The 25902-nt window shown below is 35.4% G+C and overlaps 1 protein-coding gene across 1 annotated transcript; it reads right to left on the bottom strand.

Annotated features, from left to right (window-relative positions):
* Positions 1–1159: 1159 nt before the first annotated feature.
* Positions 1160–5190, bottom strand: LOC125219045 (cysteine-rich receptor-like protein kinase 3). Its single transcript, XM_048120900.2, has 8 exons — positions 4814–5190; positions 3495–3865; positions 3272–3388; positions 3054–3181; positions 2423–2633; positions 2001–2232; positions 1773–1923; positions 1160–1700 (listed from the first exon to the last, which is right to left on the bottom strand). Exons 1-8 carry the CDS (start codon positions 5164–5166, stop codon positions 1377–1379), a joined length of 1887 nt encoding a protein of 628 aa, XP_047976857.2. The 5' UTR covers positions 5167–5190; the 3' UTR covers positions 1160–1376.
* Positions 5191–25902: the final 20712 nt, after the last annotated feature.

Genomic DNA, 25902 nt, shown 5'->3' with positions numbered 1-25902 from the left:
AACTATTACAATCGAAGGAAAATAACAACTATAACTGGAATGGAAATTACAACGGAAATAAAATAAAACAAACCACCAATAAGTCGAGTTGAGGAAAGCCCTCTTTCCGCAAGACAAATTACGCCACGGCTAGTGCTCACGGAATGACGTATTGCCCCCAAAGATAAAACGACTTCCTCCTAGCGTGTAGAAGCACCTCAAACCCGCTAGGCACCGGCGAACTTGATGGAGTTCCGAGAATCGAGCTATGCAATGCTTCTATGAATGCACATTATGATGTAGAGAGCTTGAGAAAGTAGAAAGTGTATGTTGTTGTGTTTCCTCCACTCCAAGATCAAGCCTATTTATAGGCTAGAGAAAGCACTTGAAAGGCCTTGCAATCAAGATTATCTCTTAATGCATTTGGGGGTTACCTAAGATGAAAGGCCATAGGTCTTGGCCACCTCAAAAGTCTCCCACATTTTTCACATGTTTTTTCCACCAGAGCTACGTTATGAAGTTTCTCGAATTGAGAAATTACAATGAAATTTTCTTTTGTTTAATGGGAGATGGCTCCTGTAGATGCTAGTATACTTCGTGCCTCTATGCCTAAGTGGACAAAAATACTTTGTGTTTGTGCTTGCATGTTTGCAAGAGAGACACACGAGCTAAGAAAGAGATTAATGGAGAGAGACACTAATATGTGAGTTAAGTAATATGGTTGAGAGGTAGAATTGTATATTGACTAAAATAACCTTAAATTCTAAGAATTACTCCCTCCGTCCACGAAAATTTGTCCCATTTTTCTATTTTCGTCCGTCCCCCAAAATCTGTCTCATTTCACTTTTACCATTTTTGGTAGTGGACCTCATATTCCACTAACTCATTCCTACTCACATTTTATTATAAAACTAATATATAAAAGTAGGACCCACAATCCACTAACTTTTTCAACTCATTTTCTATTACATTTCTTAAAACCCGAAGAGAGTAAAAAAAAGGCTATAAAAGTCTTAAAAGGATTGTATCATGGTAAACTTGAACCTTAATATTTGGCTTTGGATATTAACTACTCTATCACTGATTCACTATTGTCAATTCACACACATTATTGTACAAGGCTTCTTGTTCATATAAGTTGTGTTTTTTCTTTAACAATTTCAAACTTTTGTGGAGTATATAAAGCAAGAAAGTATACATGTTATTTCAAACAATTACCACATATTTCGATTTCACATTCGAGTATGAAAAGGAGAATTTACAACGGAGATAATATTTGTAATTTAATTACTTTAGTACAGATGATGAGTAGGACGACGACGAGAGAAGTGATGAAGACGAGACACCAAAATAAGAATACTACAATGATATTCTTCAGTATATCCGACCCAACGAGTTTATTTTTCTGGATCTGCCACTCGCTGAGTGAGTAAGGTAGTGGCATCAGATTCTTGTGTAGAAAGCAAACTGCCATTATCAACATGAACTCCAACTTCATAACCGAAAGACGGCGTTCGGACAGCCCTCTGCACCCCAATGGATCCATCGCCAGAAAGCATGAAAATGACCCGTGACATGGTTGGCCTCGACGAAGGCGCTGACTGTACACAAAGCATAGCAATCTCGACCAATTTTTTCACTTCTTCCACTTGATATTCGTTCAAGTTCAATGCCACGTCAACTAGGTTTTGGTGAGTGTCTTTCTCGTATAACTTCCATGCCTGCACATATAATTAGGACCATGCCCTTAAAATGATTGATTCTACATTTATTATGTTAATTTGAGTATTTACCTCTTTAAGTAAATATTCATAGGTGGAATCTGGGGTGACATCAGTGGATCTTCTGCCGCTGATGATTTCAAGCATCACAATTCCGAAGCTGTAGATGTCGACCTTCTCGGACAAATGTCCCCTGATGGCGTACTCCGGTGCTGTATACCCCCTAATCATGTATATGTATACATATATATTATATAGACAAATAGCCATATAGAGTGATGAGAATGAGACAACACTTACAATGTGCCCGCAAAGTTAGTGCTGGCATGTGTCTGATTCTCAGGGAGAAGCCTCGCCAAACCAAAATCCGCAATCTTAGCTTGGAAGTGATTGTTGAGTAGGATATTGCCCGGTTTGATGTCTCGATGTATGATGGTGGTGTGGTAATCCTCGTGCAAAAACGCAATCCCCTTTGCCGTTCCAAATATTATATCCACGCGTTGTTTCCAGCTCAACAATCCTCGATTTTGACCTATTCAAGAAAAAACAGAAAATATCTCAATTTAGTGTAAAGAGAGAGAACTGAAACACAACTATATAAGTTTCACATACAACTACACTTATTAAGATTATGAAGCGACTCTCATGGGCTATTTCTCACTTATCACCGATTGATTTTAAGATAGAAACTCACCTAACATTTTATATGAACCAGAACATACCATATAAGAATCTATCAAGGCTTTTTTTCTCCATGAACTCATAAACAAGAAGCAGGTCAAATCCCTTGGTGCAACATCCCAAGAGACGGACTAGGTTGCGATGATGAACATTGCTAATAAGTCTAACTTCGCTCTCAAAATCTTCCTTTGCTCCACTATGTTTCATATCCAACTTCTTCACTGCTACAACCGTGTCATTTCTCAGTGTCGCCTACACAAAAGACATTCCAAATAGGTGTAAATTAGATATCTCACAATCATACACACACTGCACACAATACACATGCACAAACACAACATATGCACTCGCACAAACAACACGAATATATAGAAAAATAATAGTACAGAAGTACATCTATGCATATAAAAAAAATGGGTTACGTTAGTGTGCTAATTAATTTACAGTAATAATTAATAACTTTCAATTATCAACATAAAGACATAATTATATCAATACAACATATAAATTTAAATATCAACACAAAGGCATAAGTTTATCAACACAAGAAAATTGATAAATTGATGTCTTTGTGTTGATATTTTTAACATAGTTAGTATTTGATCGCACACCTAAAAAAAATAAATTTTATATTCAATTCTCGTATACTTTCAAACATATTAAAACCAGTACCTTGTAGACGGCACCAAAAGCACCTTGTCCTATTTTATTTTCCTCACTGAAATTGTTTGTTGCTTCTTTCAAATCAGTGTAGCTATATCTATTTGGAAGTTGCAACTGCGTAGCCCCCAATATATTAGCTGAAATACAATCACAGACAAGAAAGAATGATTATGAAGTATAGCCTAGTTATATATCCAAAAAAATAGAATGAGAGGTAAATAATGAACCTATTAGAGCATTCTTGAGCTGCCTTGAAAACTTGAACCACATGAGAGCAGTTGCTACAATTACAAATAGTAGGGAACCTCCAACCGTTCCCCCTATCACTGCCTTTTCGTCGATTCCTGCAGATAAAGTAAGAGAGAGAGAATAAAGGTGTTGCTTTTTAATTAAAAAAAAAAAAAGAATACGTCTTAGCTACAGAGGGACATATAGAGTACTATTAACTACCTTTTCCCGGTAGTTTGATAGGTGTTGTCTGATCATCGGGAAAGAAAGATTGATTGGAATATCTCATAAAACAGGCAACATCGGTAACCCTTCCACCCGTTGCATCACTGCAGTTCTGCAAACTATTATATGCTGCCTGTAAGCAACCTTGGCAGCCGAGTCGCGTGACTGTGAGAGTACACTGCGCGACCGCATAAACAATTGTATTTCGTTGACTTGCTGCAAAATACTCTTTCATCCTCGGAGTTGCCACTTCAAGGTCACTCAGCAATCTAGTTTTCTCTTCCAAGAAACCGGCTGCCGAGGACGAAACATCATCACATATTAGCCATTGCTCGCTTGTCCTTTGGTAGAAGTTGTAGCTCTCGTACCTGCCTCAAAATAATAGTTCTGTATGTAGGTACTCATCATTCAGCTAGTTAGTTAGTTAGTTGTACCTAGGGATGTCAATTGGGCTAACCCGCTCGGGTTTGGGCCAATCCACTCGGGTTGTCGGGTTATTTGTGTTCGGATTATTCGGGTTGTGATTTTTTGAGTTATAAATTTTCGGCCCTAACCCTAAATCTTCGGGTTTCGAGCTAACCCACGGGCTATTCGAGTCAAACGTGATCTTATGTGTTTCTTTCTATCAAATCCCAATATTCTAACTTATATAAAAAAAACAGATTATCGCAAATAATAAAGTATTATCAAAGTGAACAAGAGAAAAAAAATAATAAAATTGAAAATTGAAACAAAATACATAAACATACCGTGAATCTGAGTACAACTAAATGGAAATCATGCATTTCAATGGAGTTGAATGACATTCTTCATTGTGTACCCAAGAAATAAATTCTAACTTTCAATTTGAGAGAGAAACATAATTACCATATCTAATTCATATCAATGTTGCGTTTAATATTGATATTGCTGCATATACATAATATAATTATATAATCCAAAATTTTAATTATATTTCTATTTTAAATTATCAACCCATGGACTAACCCACAACCCGCCCAGGGCAGCCTGCATAACCCGCTGACCTGAACGGGTCGGCCCATGTAGCCCTATTATGCATTTAGGTTGCAATTTTCCGCCCCTAACCCTATAATTTTAGGGGGTTATTCAGGTTGATCCGCGGATTTCGGGCCTAGATTGACATACCTAGTTGTACCTGCCTCAAATAAATACTTTTGTATGTAGGTACCAATCATTAAGTTAGTGGTTGTAACTGCCTCAAATAAATACTTTTGTATGTCGGTACCAAACATTTAAGTTAGTGGTTGTATACTTTTGTATGTAGGTACCAATCATTAAGTTAGTGAGTAAGTTACCTAAGGAAACAGCCGTCAAAGACGACCCGGGCACCGAGGCTGGAGCAATTGGATTTGGTGGTGATGGCGATTACAGCGGCGTCGAAGCAGGCCAAGCAGTCGGTTGGAGACAAGTAGTTCCTGCACTGCGCCATGGCGTAAACAGGGTCCGGTGAGATTTTTGTGTCGGCGGTGGCAAAATGGTTGGGCTCCGAGAGATTAGCTCGGAGTTGAGCGAAGGTGGCAGTGAGGTTTGTGGCAAAGTTAGATGGATCTTTGGGTACTTTACTGCTGCACCCATCACCCAGACTCCATGTCTGTGGATCAGAATTCACTACTTGCAATAACATAAGCCCAACCCACCAAATTCTCATTTTTGTATGTTTGTTTCAATTCTAATATATAAGTCCACTCATACATATCACATATATATACAAAACTAGGGATGGCAATCGGGCCAGCCCACCGGGTTGCGGGTCAATCGGGTGCGGGCTAATCGGGTTGTGATTTTTTCGGGCTATAAAAATTCAACCCTAACCCTAAAAGCTCGGGTTTCGGGCTAGCCCATCGGGCTAATCGGGTTGCTACCGATAAAATTAAAATGCGTTCAATCAAATAAATAATGGTGAAAATTAGTTACATTTATAAAATGTAAAATATTTAATTATGATAAATTTGAAATATGTGCTTAAACTCAAACATAAACATGATCAAATACTAATATTTGAGATTTATGCAAAATAAAACATAAACATCAAGAAATTTTAAAGCATGTTGAAATTTAAATATATATTTTTTAGTGAATTTGAAGTTTCTAATTTATATATCTATTATTACGTTAATAAAAATTTAACATATAATTTATATATTTAATATATAAAAATGAATGTTATTTATTTAGTAATCTATATTATAAAATAACCAATGAAGTGTCGAATTATGTCAAACAAATAGAACGATAAAAATTTTATCTGGTTTTCGGGCCAGCCCATCGGGTTTTCGGGTCTGGCCCTAACGGGTTGCGGGTTAATCGGGTGCGGGCTAATCGAGTTGTAATTTTATCAGGTTAGAAATTTTCAACCCTAACCCTGTAAATTTGGCGGACTATTCGGGCCGGCCCACGGGTTGCGGGCTACATTGACATCCCTATACAAAACCTTCCATTAAGAGCATGTAATGGAGAATTCCTAAGAAATATACAAATCCTTCGTGCATAGTAGTATATTTTATTTGAAAAGTAAATCTTTTATTTGAAAAGTATATGTTTGAAAAGTATAGTATGTTCCTCTGATTTTTCATCTTGCACAACGCATGTTTTCTTTTTGGCCATCTCAAATTTAAACATGATTCGTGTACTTACAAGTAATTTGTCATTTTATAAATAGTTGGATTGCTTTAAGAAATACTACTACTAATATATCCCAAAAACGAATTGTCATTTGATAGTACTAAATTTGATTCTAAATAATACTCCCCTCAAAAATAGAGATGCAAGTGAGAGGAAGAGATGAAGGTCGATTTTTTGACACGTAGAATTGCATTTTATTTAATTCTGAATAAGGGATTTATATAATTATTATAATATTTATATCTCCAAGTGTGACATGTATCAATAAGGGATTAATAGCCAATGTGAAGTTAGTATGAGAAAAATAAACTGAATCTTAAATCACACTGAGTGTGAAATCTAAAAATATAGCAGTATAAAAATTGATTTGAAATATCTCATTATTTATGATATATGTCATTTCAGGTTAGCCCCATTTAAGTCTTACTCCCTCCGTGCCTGATAATTCGACCTAATATTCCATTTCGGGTCGTTCCACATAATTTGTCTCACTTCACTTTGGTAGTGGACCTCATATTCCACTAACTCATTTCTACTCACATTTTATTATAAAATTAATATTTTAAAAGTAGGACCCACATCCTATCAACTTTTTCAACTCAATTTCCATTAGATTTCTTAAAATTCGTGTCGAGTCAAAGTGTACCAAATTATTTGGGACGGAGGGAGTATAAGTAAAGGAAAAAGACTTTGGTCCGTCAACATACAAATCTTCTACGCAACCGCGTGCATTCTCCAGGAAATAACACTCATTTTAACGCATGTTTATTTATTCTTCCAACACACTTATACATCAACTGTTTACTGATTAAATGATCCAAAAGAATTTGGACAGGCATATATATGTGGGGTCAACTGTTTACGGATTAAATCCTCCCAATGGAATTTGGACAGGCATACATAGGTGAGTTAATTGTTCGATTTGCAAGATTGTATTCGAGATTAAATTTATGATGTGTTTGGTTTATGAAATTCAATCTCATAACTCAATCTTAAATGGATGATCATGAAATAATTAGTTATAACTAATCATCTATGATTAAAATAATCTCACAACTCACTTCTAAATTATATTTTGGTATTATTTTATCTTGGAAACTGAATAGCACTGCGGAATGTTAAATTATTGGAGAGGGACGTGATACACTTAATATATACAAAACATGACTTAAATAAAACTTTTCTTTCAAGAAATAGGGATGTTATTTAGTGGAGAGGGTCATGGAAGACTAAATATATCAAATCAGGACTTATGTAAATACTGCTAGTACTACGAGTATATATATAGGGGAGTGTTATATTGCTAACTCAATACTTAATTGCTAACTATAACTAAATAATAACTATTGGATATTTAAATTAAAGGCCTACATCATCAACCCTGAAATGTCAATATGATCAACAAAAAACGTCAATAAGTTCATAGAATTAATTCCAAAAAATATCAATAGCGGTATTAATGTCAATTAACTATAAAATTAGTTATAACTAACTTTTAAAAGAAATCCTAAAACTTTAAATTCATATAACATATATCAAATTAAAGATAATTTTATAAGGATTTCAACGATATCCTACATGCATATGTTCCGACGTCAAAATTTGAATTTTTTTTTGAGAATTTTTCGTACAACAGAAATGTCAACATAGTATATAAAATATATCAATATAATACATGTAGAATGTCAATATAAGCAATGTGTTAACTTTTTAAAGCATTGTGTTGACATTCTCAAAGCATTGTGGTTATATTTTTGGAACACTATATTGACATTTTCATCGAAAACTCTAATTTGGAGTTTTTTTTAATCTTTTTCGATTTAATAAATAAAAATAAAAATTACACGTGGCAAATTGTAGACCACACGTTTTCTAAAATCTTATGGCCTTAAATTAGTTGTAGTTAACAATTAAATGATGAGTTAGCAATTGATCACTCCCCTATATATATAATTATCTATGTATTCTAGGCTTATATTACATTAACTTGCTTGATAGAATTCTCAACTACATTAGTTAGTACATAATATAAATAAGGAAATACAATGTTAGAAATTTGGGCTTCAAACGTGCGTATTTAACGTGCATGACTATCTTTCAATTAATCAATTAAAATGGTTTAATAGAGATTAAAGTTTAGACTAAAGTACATTTATTTGTTAAAGAAATAAGTGTAGATATTATATAAGATTTTCTATTTGTTGACCTAACAGAAAATAAAGGGTATTATTTATATAAGGGTTTTTGGCTTTTTAAATCAAAAACTTGTCCCGAATTCTGATTTTTTCCATGAACTATGAGATTTATTTTTAAAACCACGAACTTTCACTTCATTAGGTTTTTCCTCCGGCGGGTCAACGGCGAAACCCGGGTTGTCTACGTGTCAATTTGAATCATATTTGTCATTAAAGTGATTACTGATCCTATTTGGCAGAATACTACATGCAGTCACAATTGTTTCAATACAAATGATAACTTTTATTTAAACAAAACACAACTTAAACATTTATTCACACGCCCAATACTTAAAAACAAGTATTCACGCACCCAACACTTAAACAAATTCCACAAAAATCGACAAACGTAAAGTTAGGGCTTTTTCACCATCTTCTTCGTTGTCCGAAGATGAACACGAGATTTGAATTTGCCATTATCTCTAATCCCCCTCTGCCATTTCCACAAACAGTTGGCGCGCATCTTCTTTTCTTTAGGTGTTAAGATAGATTAGAATGATGGGCATCATCTGGGGCCGGATTGCCGCTGCCCTCCTCCTCCTCTCCGCCGCCTCCGCCGATCCCAACGACGAGCGCTGCCTCACCCACCTTAGCCAATCTCTGCAGGATCCCCTGAGAAATCTCCAGAACTGGACCAAATCCACCTTCGCCAACCCTTGCCAGGGATTCACCTCCTTCCTCGAGGGCGCCATCGACCGCATCTACAAGCTCTCTCTCTCTCTCTCTAACCTCTCTCTCAAGGGCTCCATTTCCCCCTTCCTCTCCAACTGCACCAATCTCCAAGCACTCGACCTCTCCTCCAATCACCTCTCCGGCGACATCCCCCAGTAATTGGCCCTCATCGCCTACCTCAACGTCATATGGCTGAGGGGAATTATTCTGTCTGAAGATGAACACGACATTTGAATTTGTCTACCTGAGATGGAACGAAGACGCCTGATTTCGAAGTGAGAGGATGAACGAAGATGGTTGAATTCGATTTTAGGGTTTAATTGATTCTTGGTTGAATTCGATTTTAGGTGAGTTGGGTAATGTTTTAAAAATGATTGAGCCGTAAAACGACGTCATTTTAGGGTCCTAAATCCGGCGTCCATGTCATTTTCCCGACTGTCCATGTTGGACCACTTCTGTACCGGAAATATGTTATTCAGGTCGTGTTGGGCCTAACGAAGTGAAAGTTTTTGGTTTTAAAAACAAATCTCATAGTTTATGGGAAAAACCGGAATTCGGGAAAAGTTTTTAGTTTAAAAGGCCAAAAACCTTTATATAAATATAAGATAGGATTATGGAAGAACGTGATTGTATGAAAGATCCATATCCACTGCAAAGCAATTCCATTGTTCTATATTAGATGGATTAAAGTACGCTTCAGTTATATATTTTATGCTTCTTTTTCATTATTCTTGGTTAATCAACATGAAAACCTTTATATAATTCCAACATATAATACTTAATTACCTAGAAAACTGCCGCCATCAAAGACGGCCCGGCCACCATAGCGCATTTGGTGTTGCTAGTAAACAAGGGCGGGACTGGGAGGCCTACCAATTCATTTTTTTTGTTATATTTTGAATTTTTTTCAAATATTCTTAAGCTCTTAGCAAACTAATGATGCTACGAACTAAATAATTATAAGCTGAATGTTAAAAAAGGGCAAAATTTGATAATTTAAATTTCAAACAACAGTAATGATGGATGTGAATAAAAGAAGAAGATTAACTAGTAAAAGGCAAAAATTAAATACTAATAATTCTTTCATTATAAGGAAGATGACCTTGTCCTTACGCGGTACGAGATTTTATGTAATTTTGTTTTATGTGTTAATTGAATAAAATAAATTAAGAGAGAAAATAATATAGAGATAAAAGTGTTCTACTTTTAGTAATATCTCATCTTGGTTGAGATAACACCAAAAGAATAGGTCAATATAGGTCGGACGTAGGGAGTAATAATATAATACACCAACCGTACCACATTAGGAATCTCAGTTGAGTCTTTCACACATTTTAAGAAATTTAAGAAAAGTTGGTAGAAAAATTAGTAAAATGTGAGGCCTACTTTTATTTCTCATTTCTTTTCTTATTTTATTGAAATATTATCATTTTACACATCACCAAAAGATGTGGATTTGTGCACGGATGAGACAATTGAGAAAAATTGAAATTTTATGATTTAATATCCCAATTATAAAGTTCATAGGACATACTAGAATTTGACCAAATATTCATTATATATTTAAATGGCTATTAATAATATGAATCTAATATTGTATCTTTATTCAGGATTTAATGCTGTTAAAAGTGTGTTTTTCTCGTGTAAGAAGTAGAATGAAGTGTAAAACTAGAGCTGGGAGGAAGAAGGCAGTAGTCGATTTTGGAGTGTAGGCTTGTTTCGGCTAGTCGCTGAAACCGACGGAAAATCTAGAATAGTGTTGGTGAGTCTCCGAGAATAACATTGTTGGCAGTTACCGACGGTTGTGATTTTAAAAGAGAGAATAAACTGAAGATTGGGTAGCAATTCAAACGCGGAAAAAAAGAGAGAAAGAGAGGAGGAAGAAAAGGATGGAATTCCAGTCAACATTCTGACGATCTGCTCCCAAATTTCCATTTCTCTCCACGAAAGCATGATTCCTGTGGTTTTTATTGTGATTTTCACAATGTTTTCGGGTTAAACTTTAAATGTTGCTCCAAGTTGTAAACTACGTTTGCTTGAGTTTTTCTACACCATTGAATCCATGTTATATGGCACCATCAATGTGTTTGATGATTGTACACTGTGTTTTTGGCCATTAATATAGTGTTAATTTCATTTTCTATTTTCTCTTTAACATAAATTGGGAGTGTTAAATTGATTGGTGTGCTATCTAATTAGACTTGTTTATGGAATAATTTGATAGTGGAGTGTTAAATTGATTGGTGTGCTATCTAATTAGACTTGTTTATGAAATAATTTGATAGTGGGTTAAGTAGGAGATTATAGTAGGTGAATCTTAAAACTGCACTTTCGTAGGAATTTGTATTCATTGAAAATTGATTCATAGATTAAGTGTAGCTAATTCTGAACTATTCATCTTATACACATTCAATACGTGATTAGTTTTATGGTTTTTCAGACTGCCCTTTTTTGTTTTATTTTGCTCAGTAAATTTTGAATCCGAAAGTGAATGAGTAATTATTAAGTATTAGTTCCTTCTTAAAATTAATTTTTTCAATCAGTTAGGAAATATCTTATTCTGTAAGTTGTCAATCAAAGCTGGTGAATTTAATTCTTAACAACAACGACCTCTAATTCTAACAGATACCAAATAAATTAGATTTTCTTTGACAGGAAAAACGTGTAGCTGGAAATTATATAATGTGGAATATATGAGTTATGTCAAACTACTCATTATTTAGTGTAGAAAATTTGAGTAGTGGGTTCCGTTGGTGCATATTAATTGAGAATATGGTCCTTTGTTTCCCCAAATATATATACCTGATTTTCATAGATAATTTCATCTTCTCTTCTTTTGAGGGATGGTCGCCAGAATTTTAAGAAAGACGATTGTTAGGCTTATAATTAAATTATTGTTGGGCCAAAGTTTTATATTTGTTGAAAGAGTGGGCTGTGGGTTTGGGCTATAAGATTATAATTCGTAGCTTAAATTTTACTTGATTAAGTTTTGTTTTAAAATTTGGCCCAAAATACACAAAACTAGGCATGCCAACATAAAGTCAACGGATTGGGGGCTGAGACATATTATTTTTTTCATTACTCCTCTTATAAAATATATAATATTTTAAACATAAGAACTGATATTGGAGCTAAAACTATTACATAAGCATAACATATAGTACTATGTCATATTATAAGTGATGGACTAGTTTCATCATCCTCATATATCAACACCACATTATTGTCGAGCAATGTTCGGAATTCAAGCAGAGAAGTCCGAGGCATTGAAGGATTTCGGATGAACTTATATCAACTCCACTACCATTTAGATTGAGCTTATATCGTGTTGTCATCGTTGTTCCATAATTGTTAAATGTACATTTTGAAATATACATCTTGATTGTCCTTCTAAGTAGTCACAGATCCACAAACAAATTTCGTACGGCCGAACACAATAAAATTAGCAATTAATTAAATATTTTTAAATAATTAATTTTGAAAAGTGAGATGTGAGTATTAATTACTTGTACTTCTTTCAAAGTCCTGTCATCGTTTTACAAGAGAATTATGTACTAGATCAAATGATTTTCTACGGATATGTAGGCCCCCTCATCATTAATACTCATACTATTTCTTATTCATAATAAAAATCACATTTGGTATGATAGAGTATCAATAAATGTACCAAAAGTGGACTATGAGTCCTACTTATATATATTAATTTTATAATAAAATTGTGAGTTGAATAAGTTGGTGGAATGTAAGGCCTATATTACCATTTATGGTAAAAAAAAGTGAAAGATGACTCTTATTATGTAACAGACCGAAATGTCAAAATATGACTTATATTAGAGAGAGAGGTAGTATATTTCAATTCAATATAATATTACTTTTATAATGTAACTAAAATTTTAGAAATTTTATATAACTCACACATGTAACACTATCGCGCGCTCATAAGAAATAAATCAATTAAGGAATAATAATTTCATCTTTTGTGGTACTTCCTTATCATATTCCATAAGAAATAAATCAATTAAGGAATAATAATTTCATCTTTTGTGGTACTTCCTTATCATATTCCATCCCCATATCAAAGTAATAGAGTAAGATACCCCAAAGGCCCGAAACTACAAAACCTATTATGGTAGTTGTGTTATGTCATGTGTGAAATATTTATTTCAAACTTTACAACGTAGTTGTGTCGTGTGACATTTTTTCACATTAATGGCTTTACAACGTAGTTGTGTTATGTGACATTTAAAGGCTTTATAAATAGCCTCAATCCTTATTCTTTCCAAGGAACACACCACTCTAAATATGAAAGACACTAAGTTCGGCTCCATTCTCCGGAGCGAGGCCCTCACTCAGGTTTTCTCTCTACTCTCAACTTAATTATTATACAAATTATTTTAAAACTTGTTCCAATATTTTCATTATCAATGAAAAATGGTATCCTATTTTCATTACAGTATATTCAGAAAACAATTGCTTATCCCAGAGAACATGAACAACTCAAAGATCTCAGAAATGCTACTATCGACAAATATAAATCTCGGTATGAATCATCTAATGTACATTTCTTCAACAATTTATATTCTTAATTATTTAAACTTTTAGCGTGCAGCAAATTTCCTATGAAATAAAATTTCACCCATATTGGGTCAAAATGTGACATGTCGGAATGTACAAAACGATGGCGTCTTGGTATGAGGTGGCAAATCGGATGTTTAACAAAACCAAAACGAAGTTCAAAAAATACATTAAAAATTCAATTACATATTATAAAAATCCATCTAATTGGTATCAAAACCTCATTGATTTGATGCGTAGACTTGCCATTTTAACACTGATTTTGTCATATCATCTCTATATTATTTAAAATTGACAATGACAAGTAACATATATACTTGATTGTGAGGAATAGACTACACACTTGAAGTTCATGTATTTTTCACCACATTTAAAATAAGTAGTAAAATCAGAACTAGACTATAGTTGGTGATTTTTTTAGCTATTAACCCCAATAATAATAATTGATTATAATTTGATCTTATGTATTTGATCAGGAGTCTCATGAATGTGCCGGCTGATGAAGGCCAGTTTATTTCTATGCTTCTGAAAATTATGAATGCGAAGAAGACTATTGAACTTGGAGTTTTTACTGGTTACTCACTTCTCGCAACAGCTCTCGCTCTTGCAGACGATGGCCAGGTACGTAGATTTTGGGGACAAAAAAAAAATTTTAATTGAGTTGTGTATGCACATATTATCACTGATACTAGTATATATACCAGCCTATGTAGTGTTTTTTTTTTTTTTTTTTAATCTTGACTTACTCGTATAATCGTCGTTCTACAGATAATCGCGATCGACCCGGATAGGGAAGCTTATGAAACTGGATTGCCATTTATTGAAAAGGCAAACATGACTCACAAAATTGAGTTCATCCAGTCTGATGGTATGAGTGTCTTGAAGGACCTCCTCTCCAAGGTAATTAATTACTTCTTATAAAGATAATTATTAATATAATTATAAATTTTATAATATGAAATAAGTACTATGCTACATATTTTATTTCTCTTACTAATTAAATTTATATCAACATTATTTATTTTATTTTAGTAGGTAAATATTATTATTAACATGCCAAATTATTAAAATTAAAGTCCAATTATTATCTAATTAGGGTGTGTTTTGTAGATGGGAATAAGTGAGACAAATATTTTTATCCTCAATATTCTAACTGTTTTGTAGCCTTGACAAAAAAGTCTTTGAAATCTTTTATTTTACTGTTGAAAGAGGAAAATAAGTTTAAACTTTTTCCCAAAAAAATTGGCGCCCAAAGATCGCGCCTATATTTGACGTATGGGCTTCTCAAAACAGTGGGCCCATGTATCCGGTCTACAAAACACTACCACCAATTTGGACTTCTTCTGCTGTAATCCCGCAGCTTATATCCTAATGTAGTTTTCATTGGGGTTTATCCTAACCACTCTGCAAAATAAGTCCTTAATGAATTAATAAGGTTTGGAAGGGACATTTGATTTTGCTTTTGTTGATGAAATGTCTTTTTTACTGACTTTTAGCTTTTCCCCTAACTTCTATGACTCCATCCGATGTCAAGGCTTCTTTCAAATGTCTTTTAAAATACTTCTACCCACTTCATTCATTTTCGCAATGTTTGGGTGTTTACTCCTATCGTACGTGTAGTTCTCTCCTGAAGTTTTACCTGCCTTCTAAGTATTTTTACTGACTTTTAGCTTTTCCCCTAACTTCTAGTACTCCATCCGATGTCAAGGCTTCTTTCAAATGTCATTTAAAATACTTCTACCCACTTCGTTCATTTTCGCAAAGTTTGGTTGTTTACTCCTATCGTACGTGTAGTTCTATCCTGAAGTTTACGTGCCTTCTAAGTATTTTTACTGACTTTTCGCTTTTCCCCTAACTTCTAGGACTCCATCCGATGTCAAGGCTTCTTTCAAATGTCTTTTAAAATACTTCTACCCACTTCGATCATTTTCTCAAAGTTTGGGTGTTCACTCCTATCGTACGTGTAGTTCTCTCCTGAAGTTTACCTGCCTTCTAAGTATTTTTACTGACTTTTAGCTTTTCACCTAACTTCTAGGACTCCATCCGATGTCAAGGCTTCTTTCAAATGTATTTTAAAATACTTCTACCCACTTCGTTCATTTTCGCAAAGTTTGGGTGTTTACTCCTATCGTCCTTTTAGTTCTCTCCTAAAGTTTTACCTGCCTTCTAAGTATTTTTACTGACTTTTTGCTTTTCCCCTAACTTCTAGGACTCCATCCGATGTCAAGGCTTCTTTCAAATGTCTTTTAAAATACTTCTACCCACTTCGTTCATTTTTGCAAAGTTTGGGTGTTTACTCCTATCGTACGTGTAGTTCTCTCCTGAAGTTTTACCTGCCTTCTAAGTATTTTTACTGACTTTTCGCTTTTCCCCTAACTTCTAGGACTCCATCCGATGTCAAGGCTTCTTTCAAATGTCTTTTAAAATACTTCTACCCACTTCGTTCATTTTCGCAATGTTTGGGTGTTTACTCCTATCGTACTTGTAGTTCTCTCCTAAAGTTTTACCTGCCTTCTAAGTATTTTTACTGACTTTTAGCTTTTCCCCTAACTTTTAGGACTCCATCCGATGTCAAGGCTTCATTCAAATGTCTTTTCAAATACTTCTACCCACTTCGTTCATTTTCGCAAATTTTGGGTGTTTACTCCTATCGTACATGCAGTTCTCTACAGAAGTTTACCTGCCTTCTAAGTATTTTTACTGACTTTTAGCTTTTCCCTTTACTTCTAGGACTCCATCACATGTGTAGGATTCTTTTAAATGTCTTGTAAAATACTTCTACCCACTTCGTTCATTTTCGCAAAGTTTGGGTGTTTACTCCTATCGTACGTGTAGTTCTCTCATGAAGTTATACCTGCCTTCTAAGTATTTTTACTGACTTTTAGCTTTTCCCCTAACTTCTAAGACTCCATCCGATGTTAAGGCTTCTTTCAAATGTCTTCTAAAATACTTCTACCCACTTCGTTCATTTCCGCAAAGTTTGGGTGTTCACTCCTATCGTACTTGTAGTTCTCTCCTGAAGTTTACCTACCTTCTAAGTATTTTTACTGACTTTTAGCTTTTCCCCTAACTTCTAGGACTCCATCCGATGTCAAGGCTTCTTTCAAATGTCTTTTAAAATACTTCTACCCACTTCCCTCATTTTCGCAATGTTTGGGTGTTTACTCCTATCGTACGTGTAGTTCTCTCCTGAAGTTTTACCTGCCTTCTAAGTATTTTTACTGACTTTTAGGTTTTCCCCTAACTTCTAGTACTCCATCCGATGTCAAGGCTTCTTTCAAATGCCATTTAAAATACTTCTACCCACTTCGTTCATTTTCGCAAAGTTTGGTTGTTCACTCCTATCGCACGTGTAGTTCTCTCCTGAAGTTTACGTGCCTTCTAAGTATTTTTACTGACTTTTCGGTTTTCCCCTAACTTCTAGGACTCCATCCGATGTCAAGGCTTCTTTCAAATGTCATTTAAAATAATTCTACCCACTTCGTTCATTTTCGCAAAGTTTGGGTGTTTACTCCTATCGTACTTGTAGTTCTCTCCTATAGTTTTACCTGCCTTCTAAGTATTTTTACTGACTTTTAGCTTTTCCCCTAACTTCTAGGACTCCATCCGATGTCAAGGCTTCATTCAAATGTCTTTTAAAATACTTCTACCCACTTCGTTCATTTTCGCAAATTTTGGGTGTTTACTCCTATCGTACATGCAGTTCTCTCCTAAAGTTTACCAGCCTTCTAAGTATTTTTACTGACTTTTAGCTTTTCCCCTTACTTCTAGGACTCCATCACATGTGTAGGATTCTTTTAAATGTCTTGTAAAATAGTTCTACCCACTTCGTTCATTTTCGCAAAGTTTGGGTGTTTACTCCTATCGTATGTGTAGTTCTCTCATGATGTTTACCTGCCTTCTAAGTATTTTTACTAACTTTTAGCTTTTCCCATAACTTCTGAGACTCCATCCGATGTCAAGGCTTCTTTCAAATGTCTTTTAAAATACTTCTACCCACTTCGTTCATTTCCGCAAAGTTTGGGTGTTCACTCCTATCGTACGTGTAGTTCTATCCTGAAGTTTACGTGCCTTCTAAGTATTTTTACTGACTTTTCGCTTTTCCCCTAACTTCTAGGACTCCATCCGATGTCAAGGCTTCTTTCAAATGTCTTTTAAAATACTTCTACCAACTTCGTTCATTTTCGCAAAGTTTGGGTGTTTACTCCTATCGTACTTGTAGTTCTCTCCTAAAGTTTTACCTGCCTTCTAAGTATTTTTACTGACTTTTAGCTTTTCCCCTAACTTCTAAGACTCCATCCGATGTCAAGGCTTCTTTCAATTGTCTTTTAAAATACTTTTACCCACTTCGTTCATTTCCGCAAAGTTTGGGTGTTCTCTCCTATCATACGTGTAGTTCTCTCCTGAAGTTTACCTACCTTCTAAGTATTTTTACTGACTTTTAGCTTTTCTCCTAACATCTAGGACTCCATCTGATGTCATGGATTCTTTCAAATGTCTTTTAAAATACTTCTACCCACTTCATTCATTTTCGCAATGTTTGGGTGTTTACTCCTATCGTACGTGTAGTTCTCTCCTGAAGTTTTACCTGCCTTCTAAGTATTTTTACTGACTTCTAGCTTTTCACCTAACTTGTAGGACTCCATCCGATGTCAAGGCTTCTTTCAAATGTCTTTTAAAATACTTCTACCCACTTCGTTCATTTCGCAAAGTTTGGGTGTTCACTCCTATCGTACGTGTAGTTCTCTCCTGAAGTTTACCTGCCTTCTAAGTATTTTTACTGACTTCTAGCTTTTCACCTAACTTGTAGGACTCCATCCGATGTCAAGGCTTCTTTCAAATGTCTTTTAAAATACTTCTACCCACTTCGTTCATTTTCGCAAAGTTTGGGTGTTTACTCCTATCGTACTTGTAGTTCTCTCCTATAGTTTTACCTGCCTTCTAAGTATTTTTACTGACTCTTAGCTTTTCCCCTAACTTCTAGGACTCCATCCAATGTCAAGGCTTAATTCAAATGTCTTTTAAAATACTTCTACCCACTTCGTTCATTTTCGCAAATTTTGGGTGTTTCCTCCTATCGTACATGCAGTTCTCTACTAAAGTTAACCTGTATTCTAAGTATTTTTACTGACTTTTTGCTTTTCCCCTTACTTCTAGGACTCCATCACATGTGTAGGATTCTTTTAAATTTCTTGTAAAATACTTCTACCCACTTCGTACATTTTCGCAAAGTTTGGGTGTTTACTCCTATCGTATGTGTAGTTCTCTCATGAAGTTATACCTGCCTTCTAAGTATTTTTACTGGCTTTTAGCTTTTCCCCTAACTTCGAAGACTCCATCCGATGTCAAGGCTCTTTCAATAGTCTTTTAAAATACTTCTACCCACTTCGTTCATTTCCGCAAAGTTTGGGTGTTCTCTCCTATCATACGTGTAGTTCTCTCCTGAAGTTTACCTACCTTCTAAGTATTTTTACTGACTTTTAGCTTTTCTCCTAACATCTAGGACTCCATCCGATGTCAAGGCTTCTTTCAAATGTCTTTTAAAATACTTCTACCCACTTCATTCATTTTCGCAATGTTTGGGTGTTTACTCCTATCGTACGTGTAGTTCTCTCCTGAAGTTTTACCTGCCTTCTAAGTATTTTTACTGACTTTTAGCTTTTCCCCTAACTTCTAGTACTCCATCCGATGTCAAGGCTTCTTTCAAATGTCTTTTAAAATACTTCTACCCACTTCGTTCATTTTCGCAAAGTTTGGTTGTTCACTCCTATCGCACGTGTAGTTCTCTCCTGAAGTTTACGTGCCTTCTAAGTATTTTTACTGACTTTTCGGTTTTCCCCTAACTTCTAGGACTCCATCCGATGTCAAGGCTTCTTTCAAATGTCATTTAAAATAATTCTACCCACTTCGTTCATTTTCGCAAAGTTTGGGTGTTTACTCCTATCGTACTTGTAGTTCTCTCCTATAGTTTTACCTGCCTTCTAAGTATTTTTACTGACTTTTAGCTTTTCCCCTAACTTCTAGGACTCCATCCGATGTCAAGGCTTCATTCAAATGTCTTTTAAAATACTTCTACCCACTTCGTTCATTTTCGCAAATTTTGGGTGTTTACTCCTATCGTACATGCAGTTCTCTCCTAAAGTTTACCTGCCTTCTAAGTATTTTTACTGACTTTTAGCTTTTCCCCTTACTTCTAGGACTCCATCACATGTGTAGGATTCTTTTAAATGTCTTGTAAAATAGTTCTACCCACTTCGTTCATTTTCGCAAAGTTTGGGTGTTTACTCCTATCGTATGTGTAGTTCTCTCATGATGTTTACCTGCCTTCTAAGTATTTTTACTAACTTTTAGCTTTTCCCATAACTTCTGAGACTCCATCCGATGTCAAGGCTTCTTTCAAATGTCTTTTAAAATACTTCTACCCACTTCGTTCATTTCCGCAAAGTTTGGGTGTTCACTCCTATCGTACGTGTAGTTCTATCCTGAAGTTTACGTGCCTTCTAAGTATTTTTACTGACTTTTCGCTTTTCCCCTAACTTCTAGGACTCCATCCGATGTCAAGGCTTCTTTCAAATGTCTTTTAAAATACTTCTACCCACTTCGTTCATTTTCGCAAAGTTTTGGTGTTTACTCCTATCGTACTTGTAGTTCTCTCCTAAAGTTTTACCTGCCTTCTAAGTATTTTTACTGACTTTTAGCTTTTCCCCTAACTTCTAAGACTCCATCCGATGTCAAGGCTTCTTTCAATTGTCTTTTAAAATACTTTTACCCACTTCGTTCATTTCCGCAAAGTTTGGGTGTTCTCTCCTATCATACGTGTAGTTCTCTCCTGAAGTTTACCTACCTTCTAAGTATTTTTACTGACTTTTAGCTTTTCTCCTAACATCTAGGACTCCATCTGATGTCATGGATTCTTTCAAATGTCTTTTAAAATACTTCTACCCACTTCATTCATTTTCGCAATGTTTGGGTGTTTACTCCTATCGTACGTGTAGTTCTATCCTGAAGTTTACGTGTCTTCTAAGTATTTTTACTGACTTTTCGCTTTTCCCCTAACTTCTAGGACTCCATCCGATGTCAAGGCTTCTTTCAAATGTCTTTTAAAATACTTCTACCCACTTCGTTCATTTTCGCAAAGTTTGGGTGTTTACTCCTATCGTACTTGTAGTTCTCTCCTAAAGTTTTACCTGCCTTCTAAGTATTTTTACTGACTTTTAGCTTTTCCCCTAACTTCTAAGACTCCATCCGATGTCAAGGCTTCTTTCAAATGTCTTTTAAAATACTTCTACCCACTTCGTTCATTTCGCAAAGTTTGGGTGTTCACTCCTATCGTACGTGTAGTTCTCTCCTGAAGTTTACCTGCCTTCTAAGTATTTTTACTGACTTCTAGCTTTTCACCTAACTTGTAGGACTCCATCCGATGTCAAGGCTTCTTTCAAATGTCTTCTAAAATACTTCTACCCACTTCGTTCATTTTCGCAAAGTTTGGGTGTTCACTCCTATCGTACTTGTAGTTCTCTCCTAGAGTTTTACCTGCCTTCTAAGTATTTTTACTGACTTTTAGCTTTTCCCCTAACTTCTAGGACTCCATCCGATGTCAAGGCTTCTTTCAAATGTCTTTTAAAATACTTCTACCCACTTCCCTCATTTTCGCAATGTTTGGGTGTTTACTCCTATCGTACGTGTAGTTCTCTCCTGAAGTTTTACCTGCCTTCTAAGTATTTTTACTGACTTTTAGGTTTTCCCCTAACTTCTAGTACTCCATCCGATGTCAAGGCTTCTTTCAAATGCCATTTAAAATACTTCTACCCACTTCGTTCATTTTCGCAAATTTTGGGTGTTTACTCCTATCGTACATGCAGTTCTCTACTAAAGTTTACCTGTATTCTAAGTATTTTTACTGACTTTTTGCTTTTCCCCTTACTTCTAGGACTCCATCACATGTGTAGGATTCTTTTAAATTTCTTGTAAAATACTTCTACCCACTTCATTCATTTTCGCAATGTTTGGGTGTTTACTCCTATCGTACGTGTAGTTCTCTCCTGAAGTTTTACCTGCCTTCTAAGTATTTTTACTGACTTTTAGCTTTTCCCCTAACTTCTAGTACTCCATCCGATGTCAAGGCTTCTTTCAAATGTCTTTTAAAATACTTCTACCCACTTCGTTCATTTTCGCAAAGTTTGGTTGTTCACTCCTATCGCACGTGTAGTTCTCTCCTGAAGTTTACGTGCCTTCTAAGTATTTTTACTGACTTTTCGGTTTTCCCCTAACTTCTAGGACTCCATCCGATGTCAAGGCTTCTTTCAAATGTCATTTAAAATAATTCTACCCACTTCGTTCATTTTCGCAAAGTTTGGGTGTTTACTCCTATCGTACTTGTAGTTCTCTCCTATAGTTTTACCTGCCTTCTAAGTATTTTTACTGACTTTTAGCTTTTCCCCTAACTTCTAGGACTCCATCCGATGTCAAGGCTTCATTCAAATGTCTTTTAAAATACTTCTACCCACTTCGTTCATTTTCGCAAATTTTGGGTGTTTACTCCTATCGTACATGCAGTTCTCTCCTAAAGTTTACCTGCCTTCTAAGTATTTTTACTGACTTTTAGCTTTTCCCCTTACTTCTAGGACTCCATCACATGTGTAGGATTCTTTTAAATGTCTTGTAAAATAGTTCTACCCACTTCGTTCATTTTCGCAAAGTTTGGGTGTTTACTCCTATCGTATGTGTAGTTCTCTCATGATGTTTACCTGCCTCCTAAGTATTTTTACTAACTTTTAGCTTTTCCCATAACTTCTGAGACTCCATCCGATGTCAAGGCTTCTTTCAAATGTCTTTTAAAATACTTCTACCCACTTCGTTCATTTCCGCAAAGTTTGGGTGTTCACTCCTATCGTACGTGTAGTTCTATCCTGAAGTTTACGTGCCTTCTAAGTTTTTTTACTGACTTTTCGCTTTTCCCCTAACTTCTAGGACTCCATCCGATGTCAAGGCTTCTTTCAAATGTCTTTTAAAATACTTCTACCCACTTCGTTCATTTTCGCAAAGTTTGGGTGTTTACTCCTATCGTACTTGTAGTTCTCTCCTAAAGTTTTACCTGCCTTCTAAGTATTTTTACTGACTTTTAGCTTTTCCCCTAACTTCTAAGACTCCATCCGATGTCAAGGCTTCTTTCAATTGTCTTTTAAAATACTTTTACCCACTTCGTTCATTTCCGCAAAGTTTGGGTGTTCTCTCCTATCATACGTGTAGTTCTCTCCTGAAGTTTACCTACCTTCTAAGTATTTTTACTGACTTTTAGCTTTTCTCCTAACATCTAGGACTCCATCTGATGTCATGGATTCTTTCAAATGTCTTTTAAAATACTTCTACCCACTTCATTCATTTTCGCAATGTTTGGGTGTTTACTCCTATCGTACGTGTAGTTCTCTCCTGAAGTTTTACCTGCCTTCTAAGTATTTTTACTGACTTCTAGCTTTTCACCTAACTTGTAGGACTCCATCCGATGTCAAGGCTTCTTTCAAATGTCTTTTAAAATACTTCTACCCACTTCGTTCATTTCGCAAAGTTTGGGTGTTCACTCCTATCGTACGTGTAGTTCTCTCCTGAAGTTTACCTGCCTTCTAAGTATTTTTACTGACTTTTAGCTTTTCCCCTTACTTCTAGGACTCCATCACATGTGTAGGATTCTTTTAAATGTCTTGTAAAATAGTTCTACCCACTTCGTTCATTTTCGCAAAGTTTGGGTGTTTACTTCTATCGTATGTGTAGTTCTCTCATGAAGTTTACCTGCCTTCTAACTATTTTTACTAACTTTTAGCTTTTCCCATAACTTCTGAGAGTCCATCCGATGTCAAGGCTTCTTTCAAATGTCTTTTAAAATACTTCTACCCACTTCGTTCATTTCCGCAAAGTTTGGGTGTTCACTCCTATCGTACGTGTAGTTCTCTCCTGAAGTTTACCTGCCTTCTAAGTATTTTATTGACTTTTAGCTTTTCACCTAACTTGTAGGACTCCATCCGATGTCAAGGCTTCTTTCAAATGTCTTTTAAAATACTTCTACCCACTTCGTTCATTTTCGCAAAGTTTGGGTGTTTACTCCTATCGTACTTGTAGTTCTCTCCTAAAGTTTTACCTGCCTTCTATGTATTTTTACTGACTTTTAGCTTTTCCTCTAACTTCTAGGACTCCATCCAATGTCAAGGCTTAATTCAAATGTCTTTTAAAATACTTCTACCCACTTCGTTCATTTTCGCAAATTTTGGGTGTTTACTCCTATCGTACATGCAGTTCTCTCCTAAAGTTTACCTGCCTTCTAAGTATTTTTACTGACTTTTAGCTTTTCCCCTTACTTCTAGGACTCCATCACATGTGTAGGATTCTTTTAAATGTCTTGTAAAATAGTTCTACCCACTTCGTTCATTTTCGCAAAGTTTGGGTGTTTACTTCTATCGTATGTGTAGTTCTCTCATGAAGTTTACCTGCCTTCTAAGTATTTTTACTGACTTTTCGCTTTTCCCCTAACTTCTAGGACTCCATCCGATGTCAAGGCTTCTTTCAAATGTCTTTTAAAATACTTTTATCCACTTCGTTCATTTCCGCAAAGTTTGGGTGTTCACTCCTATTGTACGTGTAGTTCTCTTCTGAAGTTTACCTGCCTTCTAAGTATTTTATTGACTTTTAGCTTTTCACCTAACTTGTAGGATTCCATCCGATGTCAAGGCTTCTTTCAAATGTCTTTTAAAATACTTCTACCCACTTCGTTCATTTTCGCAAAGTTTGGGTGTTTACTCCTATCGTACTTGTAGTTCTCTCCTAAAGTTTTACCTGCCTTCTAAGTATTTTTACTGACTTTTTGCTTTTCCCCTAACTTCTAAGACTCCATCCGATGTCAAGGCTTCTTTCAATTGTCTTTTAAAATACTTCTACCCACTTCGTTCATTTCCGCAAAGTTTGGGTGTTCTCTCCTATCATACGTGTAGTTCTCTCCTGAAGTTTACCTACCTTCTAAGTATTTTAACTGACTTTTAGCTTTTCTCCTAACAACTAGGACTCCATCCGATGTCATGGCTTCTTTCAAATGTCTTTTAAAATACTTCTACCCACTTCATTCATTTTCGCAAAGTTTGGGTGTTTACTCCTATCGTACTTGTAGTTCTCTCCTAAAGTTTTACCTGCCTTCTAAGTATTTTTACTGACTTTTAGCTTTTCCCCTAACTTCTAGGACTCCATCCGATGTCAAGGCTTCATTCAAAAGTCTTTTAAAATACTTCTACCCACTTCGTTCATTTTCGCAAATTTTGGGTGTTTACTCCTATCGTACATGCAGTTCTCTCCTAAAGTTTACCTGCCTTCTAAGTATTTTTACTGACTTTTAGCTTTTCCCCTTACTTCTAGGACTCCATCACATGTGTAGGATTCTTTTAAATGTCTTGTAAAATAGTTCTACCCACTTCGTTCATTTTCGCAAAGTTTGGGTGTTTACTTCTATCGTATGTGTAGTTCTCTCATGAAGTTTACCTGCCTTCTAACTATTTTTACTAACTTTTAGCTTTTCCCATAACTTCTGAGAGTCCATCCGATGTCAAGGCTTCTTTCAAATGTCTTTTAAAATACTTCTACCCACTTCGTTCATTTCCGCAAAGTTTGGGTGTTCACTCCTATCGTACGTGTAGTTCTATCCTGAAGTTTACGTGCCTTCTAAGTATTTTTACTGACTTTTCGCTTTTCCCCTAACTTCTAGGACTCCATCCGATGTCAAGGCTTCTTTCAAATGTCTTTTAAAATACTTTTACCCACTTCGTTCATTTCCGCAAAGTTTGGGTGTTCACTCTTATCGTACGTGTAGTTCTCTTCTGAAGTTTACCTGCCTTCTAAGTATTTTATTGACTTTTAGCTTTTCACCTAACTTGTAGGATTCCATCCGATGTCAAGGCTTCTTTCAAATGTCTTTTAAAATACTTCTACCCACTTCGTTCGTTTTCGCAAAGTTTGGGTGTTTACTCCTATCGTACTTGTAGTTCTCTCCTAAAGTTTTACCTGCCTTCTAAGTATTTTTACTGACTTTTAGCTTTTCCCCTAACTTCTAAGACTCCATCCGATGTCAAGGCTTCTTTCAATTGTCTTTTAAAATACTTCTACCCACTTCGTTCATTTCCGCAAAGTTTGGGTGTTCTCTCCTATCATACGTGTAGTTCTCTCCTGAAGTTTACCTACCTTCTAAGTATTTTAACTGACTTTTAGCTTTTCTCCTAACAACTAGGACTCCATCCGATGTCATGGCT

Source organism: Salvia hispanica, chromosome 1, assembly GCF_029641045.1.
Source record: "Salvia hispanica isolate PSC_SH4W2 chromosome 1, Shi_PSC_v1, whole genome shotgun sequence".
NCBI lineage: Eukaryota > Viridiplantae > Streptophyta > Magnoliopsida > Lamiales > Lamiaceae > Salvia > Salvia hispanica.
This window is presented reverse-complemented; position numbering and strand designations above follow the sequence as displayed.

What these genes read in the sequence shown, in the direction of transcription:
- LOC125219045 (XM_048120900.2), bottom strand. Translation starts at nt 5,166, where the DNA reads ATGAGAATTTGGTGGGTTGGGCTTATGTTATTGCAAGTAGTGAATTCT. An exon ending in TTTGACGGCTGTTTCCTTAG is followed by an intron (nt 3,866 to 4,813) that starts GTAACTTACTCA and finishes ATTTTGAGGCAG; the next exon opens with GTACGAGAGCTACAACTTCT. An exon ending in ACTAACTTTGCGGGCACATT is followed by an intron (nt 1,924 to 2,000) that starts GTAAGTGTTGTC and finishes ATACATGATTAG; the next exon opens with GGGGTATACAGCACCGGAGT.